This window comes from Zea mays, chromosome 2, assembly GCF_902167145.1.
Source record: "Zea mays cultivar B73 chromosome 2, Zm-B73-REFERENCE-NAM-5.0, whole genome shotgun sequence".
Classification (NCBI taxonomy): Eukaryota; Viridiplantae; Streptophyta; class Magnoliopsida; order Poales; family Poaceae; genus Zea; species Zea mays.
This window is the reverse complement of record NC_050097.1, coordinates 23,610,687-23,631,312: the sequence shown is the minus strand read 5'-3', so window position 1 is coordinate 23,631,312 and position 20,626 is coordinate 23,610,687. Positions and strand designations below refer to the sequence as shown.

The 20,626-nt window shown below is 51.1% G+C and overlaps 1 protein-coding gene across 2 annotated transcripts; it reads right to left on the bottom strand.

Moving 5' to 3' along the window:
• Position 1: 1 nt before the first annotated feature.
• LOC100502247 (uncharacterized) lies at positions 2-20,611 on the bottom strand. Of its 2 annotated transcripts, XR_004856012.1 has the most exons (7): positions 19,793-20,611; positions 18,526-18,615; positions 18,263-18,394; positions 2,804-3,035; positions 2,077-2,249; positions 919-1,001; positions 2-290 (listed from the first exon to the last, which is right to left on the bottom strand). XR_004856012.1 is itself a non-coding variant. In NM_001196724.1 (6 exons), the coding sequence occupies exons 1-6, from the start codon at positions 20,510-20,512 to the stop codon at positions 213-215; spliced, it is 1,335 nt and encodes a 444-aa protein (NP_001183653.1). In that variant the 5' UTR covers positions 20,513-20,565; the 3' UTR covers positions 129-212. The 2 variants fall into 2 exon arrangements, 1 of the variants encoding a protein (NP_001183653.1); NM_001196724.1 differs by lacking the exon at positions 2,077-2,249 and having other exon boundaries at positions 129-290; positions 19,793-20,565.
• Between the last annotated feature and the right edge of the window lie 15 nt (positions 20,612-20,626).

Genomic DNA, 20,626 nt, shown 5'->3' with positions numbered 1-20,626 from the left:
CTGGGCAAAATAAGGGTTTGCTCGAGTTTAGATACCCCTTCTGTTTCTAGGGCACTCGAATTGGGTTACAGTACACAATACCATAGTTTCTGCTAATAGATACGTATCACCGAATACCACATGAGGTCAGAGAGTTGCACAGAGACGACCGCGCTAACTTACCAAACGACTTTCTGAACTGGATGGAGTAATGGCTAGTATGGGTAAACCCTCTACAAACATTCCATGACAACTCGGTACTTTTTAAATTCATCGCTCCATGGTCTGAATTGGTCTTCTAGCTCAATGTTCTACAGAAGCATAAAGATACAGTAAGGGCTAGTTTGGGAACCTCAATTTTCTAAGGGATTTCTATTTTTCCATGGGAAAATGAACTAATTTCCCTTGGAAAAATAGAAATCCCTTAGGAAATTGGGTTCCCAAACTAGCCCTAAATAATTAAAATTAGGGAACACCACCATGCTATGCTGCTGCTGAGTACTTCGTCCCGAATTATAAGATGTTTTGGCATTTCTAGATTCGTAGCTTTTACTATGTACCTAGACCCTAGATAAAAAATCGCTAGATGCGTAGAAAAAGTTATGAATCTAGAAAAGACAAAAACAACTTATAATTTGGAACTAATAGAGTAGCATGCACTAGTTCAAATAAGAGAGCACACATTAATGGTGCAAATAAACTGATTACTCATTAATGCATGGTACATGTTTTTCCCAGACTGATCATGCTGAGCTACATAGGCAAACTGACTGTCTCCACTGAAAAAATAAACCTTCTGTTTTAATTCTATCAAGAGGTATGCTTCTGCTACACATTCGTTACTTGCTTTAACAAGAGATGGAACTTGAGTTTCAGATGTGCGCCAACAAACACTTAGCTTGCCCAGATTATTAACAGCAGAAAATGGCATGTGGTTACCTGCAACCAGAAGAAAAGCCCACGCAAAAGAGCCAAGCCATTTGTATAGTTATTGCGTTGGAGACTGAATTGCTGAGCAAGATCTGAAATTCAGCAAACAAAGAGGTGTCAGTTAGTATTATAATCACAAGCATATCAGGCCAGTTGGAGAAACATAGCATATCAGGTAAGTTAAAACAAACCAACTGAGAATAACTCCATCTCGATATAATTGGTACTGCACAAGAAACCATTTTTTAGGGCTCCATGAAAAGAGATTGACAGGATCGACAAGTCCTTCATTTGGAAAGGGAAAGGTAAGGTTAATGGTGCCCACTGCCTCGTCAACTGGGGAAGAGTGAAACATCCAAAAGGCTTGGGGGCTAGGCATCTCGGACTTATAGGATTCGAAACCATGGGTGGGAATGGACAACCCTAGTGATGCCACAGACCGTCTGCTGTCCAACACGTGCACCAGTGTGACAGACAATGGGTAATGGCACCTAACTTTGGCACAGTAGCTGGCTGCAAGGAGACGTCCTAGGAATGCTGGCACCTAACTTCTATAGTTAAGTACAAGAACAAATCAGCTAGCCTGGAGCTGAGGAATAATGCGTGGATTAGAAGCCAACTGGAAAGAATCACTCATTCAACTTAAGGAAAGTATTTCCATTTGGCTATGACTCCAGGACGTAAATCTGCAACCAGAGGTCACAGACTCTATCACTTGGAGATTGATGGCTAATAGGAAATACACCGCTATGTCGGCATATCAAATCTGATTCGCCGGTTCTTTTGAGCCGTAACACAACCTATTTTGGAAAGCAGAAGCGGAAAATAAATAAATGCAACTTCGTCGTGTGGGACTCTAATTCAAAACAAAGTTTTAACAGCAGACAACCTAGCAAGGAGGGGACGGCAACACCAAGCATCATGTGCAACAGGAAATTGGACTACATATGTCCCTATCATATGCCCATTCACTAATGACATCTGGAGGAGGGCACTGGATTGAGAAACTTTCTCTTGTCCTCCAAAGCCAATGTTGCCTCCATTGCTAAGTGGTGGGAGATCGCGGCAAAGGAGCATAGAAGCACTTTCAACGGATTAATGAATCATTTATGCCATGTAGAATTTGTGGAAAGAAAAGAAGAAAGTACTCAAAAATGAGAGCTCTACAGTGCTGCTGGTCGTGGTATAGGTAAAAGAGGATATCGCGCAACGACATCTTGCTTTCAGCAGCCAGTAGCGGGAGGACCTTTGCCTTAGGCTGGCTGTGCTCTCAGCATTGTCTCTTCATATGGCATCCAAGGGCAGAGCCTTCTGTTTCTTGCTTCTGCAAGGCAGAGCTCCTGCCAATTTTCAATTAAAAAAGTGCTCCAAGTTCCAAGCATATGAGGTACTAGAACTCTGAAGAATACAATATGCGCACTCTGATGAATACACATAATATGAGGTATTAGAACTCCAAAATTGTACGAGAGTTAAATGAACCAATACAATTGTTAAAAGTAACATTTTCCCCTGCTTAATACAGCTACTGCTAACTTTACAAATTATTGACCTCAGGTATGGTGTGGAAAGAATATGTCCACAACTACAATCATAGATTCAAGCAAACCATCAATAAACTACTTTGGGCATATATAATTAAAAAAACCCAGCAATTAGAGCTAAGGTTCAAAATGAAAACAATAATTAGAAACCGTGGCACAGAAGTTTCATGAAATGCATCAATAGCAGTATTGACACACACAGCACACAGCATACAATACCAAGAAATTTTGCAATGAGCAGTACAAAGATACTTAAAAAACAAAACAACAATGAGGCTAAAAAACAGCCAAATGACAAAGAACAAGGGTTGATTGTGAAAAAATAATGTATGCATGATACAAAAGCATACCTGGGTACCTATCAAAGTATGACTTGCTCATCTCATGCGTCCAGTGATAGTATGCCACCGTATTACGGGTCCTTCGTTCTTTGACCATTGGAATGCGATCACTAGCCAGAGCAAAATACCTATCATATTCTTCCTGTGTAAATGGTTTGATGAGAAACTCAATCAACTTCTCTTTAAAAACTGAATTTGGCCTCTCATTGATATGTGGGGGCCATATAACGCCTTGTAATTCCTGTGAGTAACATTTGCAGAAACATGAATACAGCGTAAGAAATAGCTTTAGCATTATACTGAAAAGGTAAAAAATACAAATGACCGTACTAATCACATTACAAGACATCCTTACATAATTCCCAATGGATAAAAATAATATTAGAACATCTACTAATAACAAAACAGAAAATAAAAAAGGTACAATTGTAGTGTTTGCAATTTATTCTTTTACAAAGAGTTTGCACAATAAGTATAATGTGTTAAGAATAACATGACTTGATGTTTTAAATGATAATATACATGAACTGTTAACATACATGATGTACACTAGATGTCTAGATTACAATCATCGAGGTAGAAAGAGCCAGCAAGCAATGAGATCCAATAAAATGCTGCTGGCTAAGATTGCCATGTCATAAAAGGAAATGCAGACAGGAAAACCAAAACTGGTGTAAACCACCATATTTGAACAGCAAGTGAATTGAGTGATAACGTTGTAACAGTCCTGGTAGTGCTAGTTGATAGTAGCGGCAGGAACAACAACAAGGCTGCAAAGCGTGCATAGCTGAGTAAGATTACTTGTTCCAAACATAAGCTTCTACCAGCATGAAGGGAATGGCTACACGGGTCATGCACTGGGGCACCCTCGTTAGAGTGGTGATGATGGTCAGCTAGGATGTGCACATTTAGGGATGAGAATGGTTGACCTGGCCCCGGCCTTGGATCCGGCCCCATGGCCATGGGTAATAAGGAGTACATGGGTTGGCCAATTTCACCAGAAGACTATGGTCTCATTAACCCAATGGGTAATACGGGCCGACCCAAATATCCTTTTGCTACTATAGACCATAATTACTATCAAAAGTTTAACACTCCTATATAGAGATGAAAAACAAGATTTTAGTTGGTCACTTCGGAATTCAGATGTGTCATCGAGTTTCAGCTCATGCATCCTGTTCACCCTTTTCACAGTTAACATATACAGAGTACACAAGCATGTATATATGAATGCTATTGTATATACGAGCTGAGCTGCTGCATATATTATGTGTGATTGTGCGTTACTTCTTGCTATAGATCGGTAACCGACACAAAATGTATTCCTAACGTGTCATATTTTTACCATCACATTTTGACCCTAAATGAAGGGGCTTTACCTGTACGCTTGCCAGTGGTGTGATCCAAGGAGAATACAATGACCTGTAGTAGAACAACGGTCAACAGGATCACTTGCCCAAGAGAAATAGTCCGCTGGAAAGGGCAGGCCACTACTGATGCTACATGGGAAGATGTCGCCGACTTCCGCGACAAATTTCCCCATTTTCAGCTCGAGGACGAGCTGATCGTCGAGGGGGGGAGAGATGTCATGTACGGCCGCACTTACAGGCGCCGTCGTGACGCCAGGAGGGCTGCAGATCGCGCAGCCAAGGCAGGCGCCACAATCAGTGGCTAAGTTTAGAAAGATAAGGATTAGTTTCCCTTTTGCATGCCTTAATCATAGGAGGGATTGGTTAAAATTAGTTTCCTTTTCATATGCCTTAATAATAGGAGAGGTTAGTTAAGATTAGTTTCCTTTTCATATGCCTTAATCATAGGAGAGATTGGTTGAACCAGAGGCTATATATATGTCGTGTAATAGACTGGGAAATAATCAAGCAAGATCAATTATCCAAAACTGCTCTTCTCCCTTGCCTCTCTCAAGCCACCGGTGAGGAACCCCTCACGGTGAAGGTCTGGAGCGCGACTACGAACTGCGTAGCCGCGGTCCAGCGACGTTGGGCGTCGAGGCGCTTGACAAGATCACTTGCGCCACATCCGCGCCGTCCTCGACGAACTTCTCCGCCATGTCCTCTTCGTCAAGCGATCCAAGTGCATTTTTGGGTCCCCATCGGTGGCGTACCTAGGCCACGTCATCTTTGTCCACGGGCCATGGACCCGGCCAAGGTGCAGGCCATTCACGACTGGCCGACACCTCGGTCGGCGCGTGCGGTGCGTGGGTTTTTGGGCCTCGCCGGGTACTACCGCAAGTTCGTCCAGGACTACAGCAAGATTGCAGCACCCCTCACCGCGCTGATGAAGAAGGAGGGCTTCTCCTGGTGCGACGAGGCCCAAGCAGCCTTCCAGGACCTCAAGATGGTCGTGACCTCGGCTCCGGTTTTGGCGCTGCCGGATTTCACCAAGGCCTTCATCGTCGAGTGTGACGCACCCACACACGGCTTCGGAGCGGTCTTACTGCAAGAACATCATCCGATCGCCTACTTCAGCAGGCCAGTCGCCCCCCGTCACCGCGCGCTGGCAGCTTATGAGCGGGAGCTCATCGGGCTGGTGCACGCCGTGCGACACTGGCGACCGTACCTGTGGGGGCGCGCGTTCCTCGTCCGCACCGACCACTACAGCCTCAAGTTCCTCCTCGACCAGCGCCTTTCGACAATCCCGCAGCACCATTGGGTGGGCAAGCTCCTCGGCTTCGACTTCTCGGTGGAGTACAAGCCGGGCGCCACGAACACCGTAGCCGACGCGCTGTCTCGGCGCGACACCGACGCGGAAGGCTCGGTCTTGGTGCTGTCCGCGCCCCGCTTCGACTTCATCGACCGTCTCCGTCAGGCTCAACTTCAGGATCCGGCCCTGGTCGCCATCCGGGATGAACTCGCGGCCGGCACAAGGGGCGCACCATGGTCGATGCTCGACGGCATGGTGGCATACGCAGACCGGCTGTACATCCCGCCGGACTCCCCGCTGCTGCTAGAAGTGGTGGCCGCTACGCACGACGACGGTCATGAAGGGGTGCAGCGCACTCTCCATCGCCTCCGCCGCGATTTCTTCTTCCCCGCCATGCGTCGTGTGGTCCAAGACTTCGTCCGCGCCTGCGCTACGTGCCAGCGCAACAAGTCTGAGCACCTACACCCGGCGGGCCTGCTGCTGCCCCTGTCCGTTCCCCAGGCCGTGTGGTCCGACATCGGCTTGGATTTCATCGAGGCGCTGCCCCGCGTTGGGGGCAAATCAGTGATCCTCACCGTGGTCGACAGGTTCAGCAAATATTGTCATTTTCTTCCTCTGGCTCACCCCTACAGTGCTGAGTCTGTGGCCCAGGCGTTCTTCGGCGAGATCGTTCGCCTCCATGGGATTCCTCAGTCCATGGTGTCGGACCGGGACTCCGTGTTCACCTTGGTGTTCTGGAAGGAGTTAATGCGCCTCACAGGCACCAAGCTGCACATGACGTTCGCCTTCCACCCGCAGTCCGATGGCCAGACGGAGGCGGCCAACAAAGTCATCGTCATGTACCTCCGATGCTTCACTGGGGACCGGCCCCGTCAGTGGCTACGTTGGCTACCGTGGGCGGAGTACGTCTACAACACAGCGTACCAATCATCACTCAGGGACACTCCTTTCAAGGTGGTTTACGGCAGGGATCCTCCCTCCATCCGCTCTTATGAGCCTGGCGATACCCGGGTGGCGGCGGTGGCCAAGACAATGGCTGAACGCGAGGAGCTCCTAGCGGATGTTCACTACCGCCTGGAACAAGCCCAGGCCGTCCAGAAGAAGTTCTACGACCGCCTGCACCGACTGGTCTCCTATACCGTGGGCGACTGGGTGCTGCTGCGCCTGCGTCATCGGGCAGCCTCCTCCCTTCCCCACGCGCCCAAGGGCAAGCTGAAGCCGCGCTTCGTCGGGCCGTATCAAGTCACAGAGCTCATCAATCCGGTGGCAGTTCGTCTAGCGCTACCTCCGCGTGCCAAGTTGCACGATGTCTTCCACGTCGGCCTTCTCAAGAAGTTCGTCGGCGCCCCACCAGCTACACCACCCCCTCTTCCACCCACTCACAATGGGCGCTGATCCTAGAACCGGAGCAGGCTGTTCGGTACAGGTTGGCCAGGGGTATTCAGCAGGTGCTCATCCGCTGGAAAGGGCAGGCCACTACTGATGCTACATGGGAAGATGTCGCCGACTTCCGCGACAAATTTCCCCATTTTCAGCTCGAGGACGAGCTGATCGTCGAGGGGGGGGGAGAGATGACATGTACGGCCGCACTTATAGGCGTCGTCGTGACGCCAGGAGGGCTGCAGATCGCGCAGCCAAGGCAGGCGCCACAATCAGTGGCTAAGTTTAGAAAGATAAGGATTAGTTTCCCTTTTGCATGCCTTAATCATAGGAGGGATTGGTTAAGATTAGTTTCCTTTTCATATGCCTTAATCATAAGAGAGGTTGGTTAAGATTAGTTTCCTTTTCATATGCCTTAATCATAGGAGAGATTGGTTGAACCAGAGGCTATATATATGCCATGTAATAGACTGGGAAATAATCAAGCAAGATCAATTATCCAAAACTGCTCTTCTCCCTTGCCTCTCTCAAGCCACCGGTGAGGAACCCCTCACGGTGAAGGTCTGGAGCACGACTACGAACTGCGTAGCCGCGGTCCAGCGACGTTGGGCGTTGAGGCGCTTGACACATCTGAATACGCATGAAGCTGAAGTGGGCTATCTGAAGCATAGAGTAAACATTTGGATCTTGTCCCACGTAAATATCGAAAAACACGAAGCAAATGACCATAATGAACTGAAGTAGGTGTTGACACAAATTGGCTCAACATATGAACAGCATGAGCAATATCAGGTCTGGTGATGGTGAGATAAACAAGACTACCCACAATGTGACGGTACCGAGTTGGATCTGCTAGTGGTGTCCCATCCTTCGGACAAAGTTTTAAATGAATATCCATCGGTGTTGCAACAGTGCGTGTATCAGTAAGTCCAGAGCGGTCAAGAAGATCTTGTGTATATTTGGACTGAGACAGATAAAAGCCTTTTTGAGTCTGCTGAACTTCAATGCCTAAGAAATAGCTAAGCGGTACCAAATCAGACATCTGAAATTCCTTACTAAGATGTTGCTTGACATGAGAAATATGTTCTGAATTGTCACCTGTAATCAGCATATCATCCACATATAATAGTAGTAAAGTGAGGCCTTTTGGAGAGAGACATGAACAAACAATGCAGGATCATGTTCACTAGAAGAAAAACCAGCAACTGTGATGACAGAGATGAATCGCTCAAACCAAGCACGAGGAGCTTGTTTCAGCCCATACAGTGCGCGATGAAGACGACAAACATGCCCTGAGGGAGTATCAACCCCTAGAGGAGGATGCATATAAACTTCTTGTAGATCGCCATTAAGAAAAGCATTCTTGACATCCATCTGGGAGATAGTCCAAGAAGATGAGGTTGCAACTGCAATCAAGGTTCGAACAGTAGTCATATGCGCAACAGGTGCAAAAGTCTCATCATAATCAAGTCCTTGAGTCTGTTGAAAACCACGGGCCACAAGACGAGCTTTATACCTCTCAATGGAACCATCTGATTTTGTCTTAACTTTGAAGACCCATTTACATGTGATAGGGACATGTGAGGGTAAAGGAACAATATCCCATGTACCAGTGCGTTCAAGAGCAGCCAATTCATCAATCATAGCTAGCTGCCACTCAAGAATCCCAGAAGCTTCCTGATATGTAGTGGGTTCAACAATTGCCACACCAGCCCGTGGAAAACCATAGCGATCTGGAGGTTCAATGGTACCACGGTCACGAAGACGGTATCCCTGATTAAAAACATCATTAGACTCATTATTGTTAGTACAAGAATCAGGTACAGGATCAGGATCAGGACCAGCCGTAGGAATAGAGCGGGAACGACGAATGTAGGTTTGGATGATAGGTGGTTTGGAAGAGTAAGAGGTGGATGACGTGGAGGTGGAAGGTGGTGTTATGAGAATGAGAACATCAGATGTGGATGTAGAAGATGATGGTTCAGATGCAGGAATGGAAGGAAGACACATGAAAGAAGTAGATTCTGTGGGATAATAGGTGGAGTGAGTAGACTGGTTGTGAAGGAAGGGACGATTTTCATTGAAACTCACATCTCTAGAAATCCAAATACGACAAGTAGATGGATCATAACAACGATAGCCTTTGTGTTCAGGACTATATCCAAGGAATACACACTCTACAGATTGAGCAGTCAATTTAGTCCGCTCACGTGGTGGTAACAAGACATAGCATATACATCCAAACACACGAAGATGATCATATCGTGGAGAAGTCCCAAAAAGAACTTCACCTGGTGATTTACCAGAAAGTTTAGATGAAGGTTGTCTATTAATGAGATACACAGCAGTGGAAACAGCTTCACTCCAAAAGTGTGAAGGCACAAAAGAAGATATCAAAAGAGTATGAGCACTCAATAATATGACGGTGTTTGCGTTCAGCAACACCATTTTGGGCATGAGCACCAGGACAAGAAAGTTGAGCTAGAGTACTCTCTATGGTCAATATCTGGCGAAAATTATCAGATAGGAATTCACCACCAGAATCTGAACGAAAATTTTTAATAGTAGCAGAAAACTGGGTGTGAACCATGCGAGTAAAGGACTTGTAAATAGAAGGTAATTCTGAGTGGCGTTTCATGAAGTAAATCCAAGTATAACGAGAATGATCATCAATAAAAATGACATAATATCTATGACCACCTTTAGAAACAAACGGAGCTAGACCCCAAACATCATAGTGAATTAGATCAAAAGGTTTAGCAGAATGGGAATTACTAGTAAAATATGGAAGTTGTATTTGTTTTCCAAGATGACAACCTTTACAATGAAAACTAGACTCAACATGAGTAGAGCCTAAACATCCTGACTTTATTAGAGTAGACAGACGGGATCCACATAAGTGACCCAGACGATGATGCCACTGGGCGAATGACGTCGTGGGGCCCGAAGCAGCGAGCACGTGAGGTGTAGTGGTAGGGGATGAAGGAAGACGCAAAGTGTCCAAGATGTAGAGGCGAGGCGAAGATTTACGGCGACGACCAGTCCCAATCACATCCCCTGTTTTGCGATTCTGTACAAAACAAGATGAGTCATCAAATCCAACAAAACAATTGTGATCGGTAATTTGACCAACTGATAGTAGATCCATGGATAACTGAGGTACAAAAAATATATTTGGGACAGTAAAAGTTGGATCAGAAAGAGAACCCTTGTGGGTGACATGACACAATGTACCATCAGCAATCTAAACAGAAGTACCCTCGGTGACAGGTGTAGTAGACGCCAGCCGTGACTGATCAGATGTCACATGAAAGAAAGCTCCAGAATCAAGAACCCAAGATGATGACAAAGTACCAGCAGATGAAGTAGCAGCAATCGCAACTGAGCCTCTAGAAGATGGTCCTGTACCACGAACACGAGTAGCACGACGGACACGAAAATCAGCCAGCTTCTCTGGAAACTTAGCAAAGCAGTTCTCAGACCGATGAGTGGTCTTTTTGCAGTGTTCACAAGGCTGAAAAGAGATGTTCCTAGACCTCTGAGCAGCAGCCAACACACTGTGAGAACTCACACCAGTAATAGAGGACATGGACTTCAGACGAGTCTCTTTAGCAAGCAATTCGGACAATGCCTGAGCCATGGTGAGAGTATCTGAACTGTGAAGCAGCCTTGCACGAAGGGAATCAAATTCAGGTCGAACTCCCATAACAAATCTGTAGGTAAAGAACTTCTCAATGAACTTGTGAGCTGCACAAGGCACAGCTGTACAAGCGGGCACCATGGAGGTCAATGCACTCATAAGACGATCAAAGGCGGAATAATATTCATCAATGGACATATCATGTTGCTCAATCACATGAGTCTGCTGCATAAGGGTATGTAAAAGAGCACCGCTATCCTGAACAAATCGATCCTTCAGATGTGACCAGATAGCCTTAGCCGTGGTAAATTTGGACAAACTCATAATCATAGTTGGTTTAGTGTTGTTGACCATTGCAGCCATTACCTTGCCATCATTGATCTGCCAAGTCTTGATTGCAGCAGCATTGCTTCTATCAGCTGCTAAAACTGGAGAATCTTCAGTCAAATGAAATAGTAACCTGTGACCTCTTAATGCAGTCAGGACACAAAAGGCCCATTCTAGGTAATTCTGCCCATTCTGGGTAATTCTGCCCATCAGGCACAATGTTGACAACAATAGCGTTAGCCGACATAATGCAGAGTAATAAAACACTGAAGAATAACAGCTGAAAGGTATCGACATGGGCAGACACCAGCAAAAATGATCTGAAGAGCAGATAACCGGTGCTGCGATCTGAAGAGCAGATAACAGGTGCTGCGTGCTGAGTGCTCGCGGCGGCAGCTGGCGTCGCGTGGCGGCAGGGACTGCACGCAGAGGACGCACGACGAACGTAGAGAGGGGACGCGCAGAGGACGCACAGGGACCGCGCAGAGGGCGCAGCCGGCTGACGAAGACGGCGGGTGGGCACACAGGAACCGCGCGCAGAGGGCCCTCGCAGACGACCCTGCGCGACCCGCGCACAGAAGCCGGCAGACGGCGGCGCGGCCCGGTTTCGTAACCTGCTCTGTTACCATGTTACTAACCTTGGGATTGATAATAGATAATTAGTCCCTAAGGACTGTAGGTAATATATATAGCCAGTAGGACTGGGCCTAATGGGCCTTAACAGGAGCAAAGTCTTCTATTCTCCTTCCATGCAGCCACCTGTCCTGCCAAAAAATTGTTGAAGATCCATTCCCAATATCAGTGCACACAGCAGCGTTAAAGAAGGTTTTTACTTTACCAGAAAAATGCATGGGCGGGGAACTCCAAGGTTTCCTAGGGTCAGTCCTTGCCTGACATAGCCACCACATCCTCAAGGCCCATCCCAGCTCTTTGAGACTAAAAATCCCAAGACTTCCCAATCCAATTGGTCTACAGACTCTGCTCCAAGCCACTAGACAATGACTACCTCGGGCATCTTTCCTTCCTCGCCATAGGAAACATTTTCGGATTTTATCAATAGCCTTAAGAGCCCCCGAAGGTAATTCCACTGCCATAGCTAGATATATGAGCACTCTTGTCATTACAAACTGCACATGTACTCTCCTTCCCGATCGGGTCATTAGATCAGCTTTCCAACCATGAAGCTGAGCAGCAACTTTATCGAGATGGGTTGAACTTGATGAGAGAGGAAGTGACTGGTACAACAGTAAACCCTAGCTACAGTAACGGGTCAAAATAGGGACCCCTAATGGGTCAGACCCATATACACTCTAACACCCCACCGGCAGGCGAAACACTAGCCACTACAGATGTTGAGACTGGACCAAAACTCCGTGAACACCAGCGTCGGGAGCCCCTTGGTGAAGACGTCGGCGAATTGGGAGGTGGTCGGGACATGAAGGACCCGAATAGCTCCACAGGCGACCCGTTCGCGGACGAAGTGAAGATCGAGCTCGACATGTTTCGTGCACTGGTGCTGGACCGGGTTGGTGGAGAGGTAGACGGCGCTGACGTTGTCGTAGAAGACCAGGGTGCTCGTGGCCAGTGGACTGTGGAGCTCTTGGAGCAGCTGACGAAGCCAGACCGCCTCAACCACGCCATTGGCCACAGCCCGATACTCGGCCTCGGCGCTGGAGCAGGAGACGACTGGCTGGCGCTTCGACGACCAGGAGACGAGGCTATCCCCGAGGAACACGGCATACCCCGAGGTGGATCGACGCGTGTCGGGACAGTCCGCCCCGTCGGCATCGGTGTAGACGCGAAGCTTAGTGGTCGAGGACCGTTGAAGAAGCCTGAAGTCAAGAGTGCCACGCAAGTACCGCAGGATCCGCTTCATCGCGGTGAGGTGCGGTTCCCGAGGGTCGTGCATGTGGAGGCACACCTACTGGACGGCGTAGGCAATGTCGGGCCTAGTGAAGATGAGGTACTGAAGTGCCCCGGCAATACTCCGGTAACCGATCGGATCGGCGACCGGGGGGCGGCCACGGAGACCTTGCCCTGCGTATCCACCGGGGTCGCGCAGGGCTTACACTCGGCCATGCCAGCGCGCTCAAGGAGGTTGACGGTGTACTGCCGCTGGTGAAGAAACAGGCCCTGGGGACGACGCTCGACGGTGACCCCGAGGAAGTGGTGGAGCGCCCCCAGATCTTTCATCGCGAACTCCTGCTGGAGACAGGAGATGATGCGACGCAGGAGCCCAGGAGAGGAGGCGGTGAGCACTATACCATCGACGTAGAGGAGGTAGGCAGTGTCGGGGCCGCGACGGAAGAGGAACAGAGACGTGTCCGACTTGGCTTCGACGAAACCCTGCGAACACAAGAAAGTGGCAAAGTGACTGTACCAAGCCCGGGGGGCCTGCTTGAGGCCGTAGAGGAACTTGTTGAGCTTGCAGACCATGTCTGGGTGAGCAGGGTCGACAAACCCAACGGGTTGAGTGCAGTAGACTATCTCCGTCAGGGTGCCGTGGAGGAAGGCGTTCTTCACGTCAAGCTGGTGGACCAGCCAGTCCCGGGACAGAGCGAGAGTCAGGACAGTCCGGACGGTGGCAGGTTTGACCACCGGACTGAAAGTCTCGTCGTAGTCAACCCCGGGACGCTGAGTGAAGCCCCGAAGCACATAGCGGGCCTTGTACCGCTCCAGTGACCCGTCGGCGTGCAGCTTCAGTTTGAAGATCCATTTCCCAGTGACCACGTTGGCGCCATGGGGACGAGGTACCAGGTCCCAGGTGTGGTTTGCCTGGAGAGCCTCGTACTCCTCTTCCATGGCACGCCGCCACTGTGGATCGGCAAGCGCACCACGGACAGTCGTTGGCACCGGAGGTAGGGTCGGAGAAGAGGTCGTGGAGACAATCAGTCGATCAGGGGCCCGAAGGACACCTGTCGCGCGCCGGTTGACCATCGGGTGGATGTGGTAAGGATCCCGATGGACGATGACGGGATGATAGGGCGGGGGCTCGGCGTGAGGGCGAACCGGAGGACTGCCACAACCGCGACGCTGGTACGTCTGGATGGGGTTGGTGAAGCGGGACAACGGGGCCGCACGTGGCAATGCGAGAGATGCCGGAGTCGGACTGGACCCGGCGGGCGATGTCGGGGCCGGATGAGGCGACGGAGGGGACGCCGAGGCCGCACGTGGCTGTGCGGAGGAGGGTGGGGCCGGGGGTGCCGCGTCGGGCGACGCGGGGGACGCCGAGGCCTCACGGGGCGGTGCGGGCGCGCGAGGCGACGCAGGAGGTGCCGAGGCCGCACGAGGCTGTGCGGAGGAGAGCGGCGCAGAAGGGATCGCGCGAGTCGGCGCGGTGGACGGGCCTGCAGGGAAGGGTGGTACGACAGTGGGGGACACGGGGTCGAGATCGAGGGACACGTCGAGGTCGGTGAGAGAGGTAGTGGAAGAGGAGGAGGAAAAGGGGAAATCCGACTCGTCGAAGACGACGTGACGGGAGATGAGGACTCTGTGGGAAGAGAAGTCAAGACACCGGTACCCCTTATGGTCTGGGGAGTACCCGAGGAAAACACAGCGAGTGGAGCGGGGCGCTGATTTATGAGGGGCAGTGGAAGCGAGATTAGGGTAGCAAGCGCACCCAAAGACACGAAGATGATCATAGGAGGGGTGGATGCCAAAAAGAGCGAAGTAAGGAGTGGGGTGGGCAACCGCCTTGGTTGGCAGGCGGTTGAGAAGGTAGGTGGCAGTGGTGAGGGCCTTAGCCTAGTAGTGAGGAGGAAGGGAAGCCTGAAAGAGCAGGGAGCGCGTGACATCGTTCGCTGTGCATATCATGCGCTCAGCCCTACCATTCTGAGGAGACGTGTAGGGACACGACATACAGTGGTGGACGCCACGAGAGAGGAAGAAAGCACGGGACGCATTGTTATAGAACTCGCGGTCGTTGTCACACTGGATGCTTCGGATGGTGCTACCGAACTGAGTGGAGACCCAAGCGAAGAAATGAGACAGGGTGGGAAAAGTGTCCAATTTCTGACGAAGAGGAAAAGTCCACAAATAATGAGAGAAATCATGGAGTATGAGTAAATAGTACTTATAGCCAAAAATGTTGATTACAGGGGATGTCCATACATCACAGTGTATCAGATCAAAAATGTCTGCTGCCCTAGAAGAGGAGGTAGGGAATGGGAGCCGAACATGGCGACCTAACTGACAAGCATGACAGAGGTGCTCAAAAGATCCCCTACAACCAGAAACGAAGGTACTACTGGACAGCTTGGCCATCACATCACGCCCGGGGTGGCCGAGACGACGATGCCAAGTCACAGAGAAGGCGACCGCTACTAGAACAGGCGGGGCAGAGGTCGATGGAGAGGAAGCAGGGAGGCGAAGCGTGTAGAGGGGCCCGGGGCTGTCACACCGAGCCAGAACGGTCATGGTGGCAAGATCCTTCACAGACAGACCAAACAGGTCAAATTCCATAGAACAAGAGTTGTCAGTAGTGAATTGACGAACGGAAAGAAGGTTTTGAATAATGTTGGGGGCGACAAGGACATTGGTTAAGCGAAAAGGCCCGGGAAGGACAGTGGCACCAACTGAGGTGACGGGAAGGGCAGAGTCGTTTCCAACAACGATGGAAGAAGGGAGGAGTGGGGGGAGGTGGAAGACAGGATACCTGCGTCCGGGTGGTGTGGTAGGAGGCACCGGAGTCAGCCACCCAGTCAGACCAAGGTGGGTGGGGCCAACGTCATCGTGGAAAAGGAGCTGGCGAGAGATTGGACGTCCCACCCATTGGTCCAGGGCCCCCACACGGACGGAGACGGAGGCCCCGGGAGAGGGAGGAGCCCCTGCTGAGGCCGGAGAGGAGCCGAGGGCGCAGCAGGCGGGGAAGCTGCAAAGAAGACAGGCTGGGAGGTGGCGGGGCAAGGGGCCCCCGCACCCGCGAATGGCCCAGGCCACATGTGGATGGTGCCAGTCCACGGGTTGTAGAGGGAGGGCCAGTGAGAGCCACCTGGAGAGCTGCTCCGGCCGCGACCCCCCCCCCAGAGCCAGTAGGCTGGCGAGGAGCTTCAGAGGGCGGTGGGGCCGAAGTGCGGTGAAGAGGGACCCCCCGGAGTCAGGAGGGGCAGTCCGAGGCGCGGTGTAGAGCGTCGTGGCGGGAGCGGAGGTCGGAGTGGCGAATAGGCGAAGCTCCTCGAGAAGAAGGTTGTTCTTCACTTCCGCAAAGGTGGGAAACAGCTTCATGCGGGTGAGGATGGGCGTCACACGATCGAAACGAGGGCTCAAACCACGGAGGAGGTTGAGAACTAGGCTCTCATCGGTGATGGGTGCCCCGAGGGTGCGGAGAGTATCCGCCATCGTCTTCATCTGGCGGCAATACTCGTCCACAGAGAGATCGCCCTGAGCAAGCTGGCGGAAGGCGGTCTCGAGATACAGAATCCGGGTCTGGCGGTTGCCGAGAAACTGGGCCTCAAGGGCAACCCAGATCCGGTGAGTCGTATCGTCCGACACACGAACGATGTCCTGAAGCTCGGCCGTGAGGGTGCCATGGATCCAAGAAAGCACCACCTCATCCATCAGTAGCCAATCCTCCGTCGGGTCAGGAACCGGGGAGAGGACGTGATCGGCGAGGGCGTAGCGACGGAGGGTCTGAAGGACCTGGTCGCGCCACCGAGGGTGCTGAGTGGAATCCGGCGCGAGAACATCGGTGACGATGGCCCGGATGCTGGTGAGGGCGGCCGCCTGAGCGTGAAGAGAAGCGCGAAGAGTGGAGGCAGGGGTGGGCGCGGACTCGAAGGTGTCTCGCAGTGACGGGCAGATGTGGGAGATCCATCCGACATGCCCTTGCCGGCGAGACGGCGGTAGGTCTCGGCGTACTGGCGCTCGATGGCGTCAACAACCGCCTGCTCCTACTCAAGAGCACGGGCGGCGTCCTGGGCCCGCTGGCGAGCCGCCGCAACGGCGGCCCAGGTGGCGGCGAGGAAGGTAGCAGCATCATCCGACGGGGCGCGCTGGGAGGAGGTGACGGCGGAGGGCTGGCTGTAGACGGTCACCGGCGGAGGGCAGGCACGCGCGGGAGCCCCAACTGTCGTGTCGGGCGGGAAGTGGGGAAAACTAGGCTCCAGGAGTTGAGAGCGAAGGAAGGCGGCATCCGGCAAGGAAAAAGTGGTGGAATGGAAGTCGAGGGAGAAGACGCTGGCGGTCGGAGCAAGAGCGGCACTGTGAGCAGCGTCGCTGCCGAGGGACTGGTGGGAGAAAGGAGGAGGGCTCGCTCCCACGGGCGCCGGTGCCGGGGCAGTGCCACGGGCAGGGGCGTCAAAGTGGGCACCACATGCATGGGCGCCGGAGCCGATAGGGAGGACGACGGTGCGGGAGCGAGCGGCGGCGCGGGGCCCGACAGAGGAGGGGCGGGCGCAGCAGGAGGGGTGGTGGCGGTGGCAGCCACAACCAGGGGATGCCCTGGCGGCGCGCCGGCAGGGAGGGGCGGAGGACCGGCGGTGGTGGGCGCTGGGCCAGTGGCGGCGGCGGCCAGAACCACGGCACGCCCTGGCGGCGCGCCGGAGGGGATGGGCGCGCGCGGCCAGCAAGGCACGGTATGAGAGGGAGAGGGGGGGAAGGAGACGTCGGCGTCGGGGAAGGAGAGGAGGGAGGGCTCACCGGCGGCGGGGGAGGGGGGAGGCGCGGCCGGCCGGCCATGCGGCGGCGGCGGCGGCTGGGGGAAGGGGAGGAGCTAGGCGGCTGATACCATGAGAGAGGAAGTGACTGGTACAACAGTAAACGCTAGCTACAGTAACGGGTCAAAATTGGGACCCCTAATGGGCCAGACCCATCTACACTCTAACACTTGAGTTCTGAAAAGCTTGTATAGGGGTAGAGGGATGCCCAGATATTTGCAGGGAAAGGATGAGACTGCACATGGCAGCTGCTCTTGTAAAAGAGTAAGCTCTTCGTCTCCACACCTAATGGGAAACGCATTGCTTTTTTGGATATTTGTTTTTAGCCCTGAAGCCTCTCCAAATAACTTCAGGGTGTTGAGCATAACCTGGATGTCACTCTCTCTTGGATGTAGGAACACAACCACATCATCAGCATATAATGACAGTCTATGCTGCAGGGATCTGGTGGCTAGGGGCAGCAACAATCCTGCATCTTCAGCCTTAGAAACTAAGATAAAAAGCATGAACATCCATTGCTAAGATAAAAAGCATAGGTGAAAGGGGGTCTCCCTGCCTTAAACCCCTTCTGTGCTGGATGCATTTTCCTGGGACTCCATTATAATAAATCACTTTCAAGCCTTTAGACAACAGTACTATGCATGAATACTCCAGGAATTAGTAAATCCAAAGGATTTGAATCCATGTAACATATGTTAGGGAGCAGGGTCGTTCTTCCATTTTGACAAAACATGTGCAGTGTTAAAAAAATAGCGAGTACATAATCAAATAACAATAACAATATGACATGTACTGTAATTTTTTTACCGAAGGATTGAGAGGCATGGCCAGATGTCCCTTGCTTGAGCTTGCTTCCTTCTTGTCCAAAGGATCCAAATCTGTTGTTCTCCTGGCTAGATCATTCAACGTATTCCCTCCTCCTTCTTTCACCTTCTCCGTCTATTAGGCCAGGCACCACATAAACATGAAGAGAAAAAATAATGGTATGGAAGCAATGGTGACGGGCACAAGGAAACCTGTGCTTGAAACATGATAACATTTCACAACAAATGTGAATGACATGGTGTTACCTCACAATACACCTGATCGTTAGTAATATGCAAATCTGATCCAGGCCCCACATCATCCTCTTCATTTTTGCTCACCACTTCATCCTTCACCTTTACAAAAGAAAATTGGATTTCTGCCATTATGAAACTTAGGATTCGCTCAAATGTCATTATGTGAACACGCTTCGCTAAGAGACCATTATCAATCATATGCTTACAGACAAAATACCATTTAGAGGGTTATTTGAAACATAAACTTCTTTTACTAAACTGACTGGACGCTTGTGCCCCTGGCCATAATCGCCGTCGCTCAGGTGAGTATAAAGTATAAACATGCTATGAAAATCTTCAGATAGTCATACATCTTCTAGTGGCCATATCATAAGTCTCATGTTCATATGGCTACCAATTATGAGGATACCGAGATACACAAGGCAGAACACCTATGTTGCGCTATAATGAGCATAGATTTCCATAAATGCAGACTATAGAATATTGATAATCAATACTAAAGTAAGTCTTAGCCTGTATCAAAGAAGCTGCTGAGCGGCCAGCACCAGCAGCCACCCCAACTGGAACAAACAGGTGAGGGAACACTGGAGTCAGAATCTCCAGAAAATCAGCAAACAGTCGCCACCCTTTGGGGTTAACATCAAAATGGCGTCCGAATTTGGACAACATGATCTTGCTAAGGTACCCGAGGCCATCTTTCAGCACCCAATTCACCGCAGCAGCAGTGGGTATCGCTCCTTTCCCTAACCCAACCGCATAGAGCAGAGCCTGAAGAAAACCTGGCAGCTGGAACCGGACCGATCCATGAGCGACAGCGATTATGTCGCCAGGGGCACAAGCATCCAGTCAGTTTAGTAAAAGAAGTTTATGTTTCAGATAACCCCCTAAATGGCATTTTGTCTGTAAGCATATGATTCATAATGGTTTTTTAGCGAAGCGTGTTCACATAGTGGCATTTGAGCGAATCCTAAGCTTCATAATGGCAGAAATCCAATTTTCTCCCTTTATAAGCAAGACGTGTTACAAAAAGGAATAATTGGATCTATACCATTAAAAGATTACAACTTTAGATATCCACATGTCATTGACTTATGTGGATCCCACGTGTAAGTGAGATATCAATGATATACATCTAAAGTTGTAATCTTTTAATGGTATAGATCTAAATTTCCTTTACAAAAGTCACAAGGCAAAGAAAGGGTTGGTATCAGGAGTTTAGAACGAACTTCACAAGAAACGGAAATAGCACGATTTTTTGCTAAACTAGCTCAAAGACCTTTGGAATTGGCAAATCCGAGTCAACACCGTCCTCTGTCTCTGACACAGGACCGGCCTCCTCCATACCGATACCGTCCTCCCCCGACTGCCCTGACGCAGGAAGGTCGTCTGCTTCTTCTTCATCATCCTCTTCCCCTTCCCCTTCCTCCTCTTTCTCTTCCTCCTCGGTGTCGTCGTGCTCCTCAGCATCACTATGGTCCCCGATAGTTATTGAACAGTTCCCCGTCTTGAACACCAATTTGTCATTCACCACGCGAGCATTCTGGAGGAAGAAGCGGTAGTCATCGTCGATGTCGGGTTGCAAGTCATACCACGCGGACTTCGCCACCAATGTCGGGGTGTCCTCTTCCATACGGACAGCACCGCTTCGGACCTCGCCGGCGGGGCTCGCGCCTGGAACCTTGCGCTTCACGCCGTGTGGGGCGGCCTCACCCGTAGCCCAAGAGTTCTCCTCCGACGGGGGATGGGCCCTTTGTCTCCCGCATTCAGAGCCCGCGACGGGGGCCCCGGCATTGTGATCGGAGTGCGGTTGTTCGTACCTGATGATCTGGGGAGGACAGGAGGCGCCGTCCTTGGACGGAATCACGACCGTGTAGGCGTCTCCGTCGAGGCGGACGTGGCGGAGGAAGTAGAGGTAGTCTTTGTCGGCATCGGCGGCCTCGTGCGCGGACAAGCCGGCGGTGAACGAAGGGATGTAGGGTTCGACCGGCGGCGGCATGATCGGGGGTTTTCGGCTGTGGTCTGGTTTGGAAAGTGGGGTGGCGAGTGGCGTCCAACAGGAGCCAGGAGCCGAGGAGACAAGGTGTGACTGTATCCGCGCCAGCGCCTCTTA

Excerpts from the sequence above, each read along its gene's own strand:
- LOC100502247 (NM_001196724.1), bottom strand. The coding sequence starts at position 20,512 with ATGCCGCCGCCGGTCGAACCCTACATCCCTTCGTTCACCGCCGGCTTG. Across the intron at positions 18,616-19,792 it reads CGGATTTGCCAATTCCAAAG|GTGAAGGATGAAGTGGTGAG; the intron begins GTCTTTGAGCTA and ends TCTTTTGTAAAG. Across the intron at positions 1,002-2,803 it reads ATACTTTGATAGGTACCCAG|ATCTTGCTCAGCAATTCAGT; the intron begins GTATGCTTTTGT and ends GCTGAATTTCAG.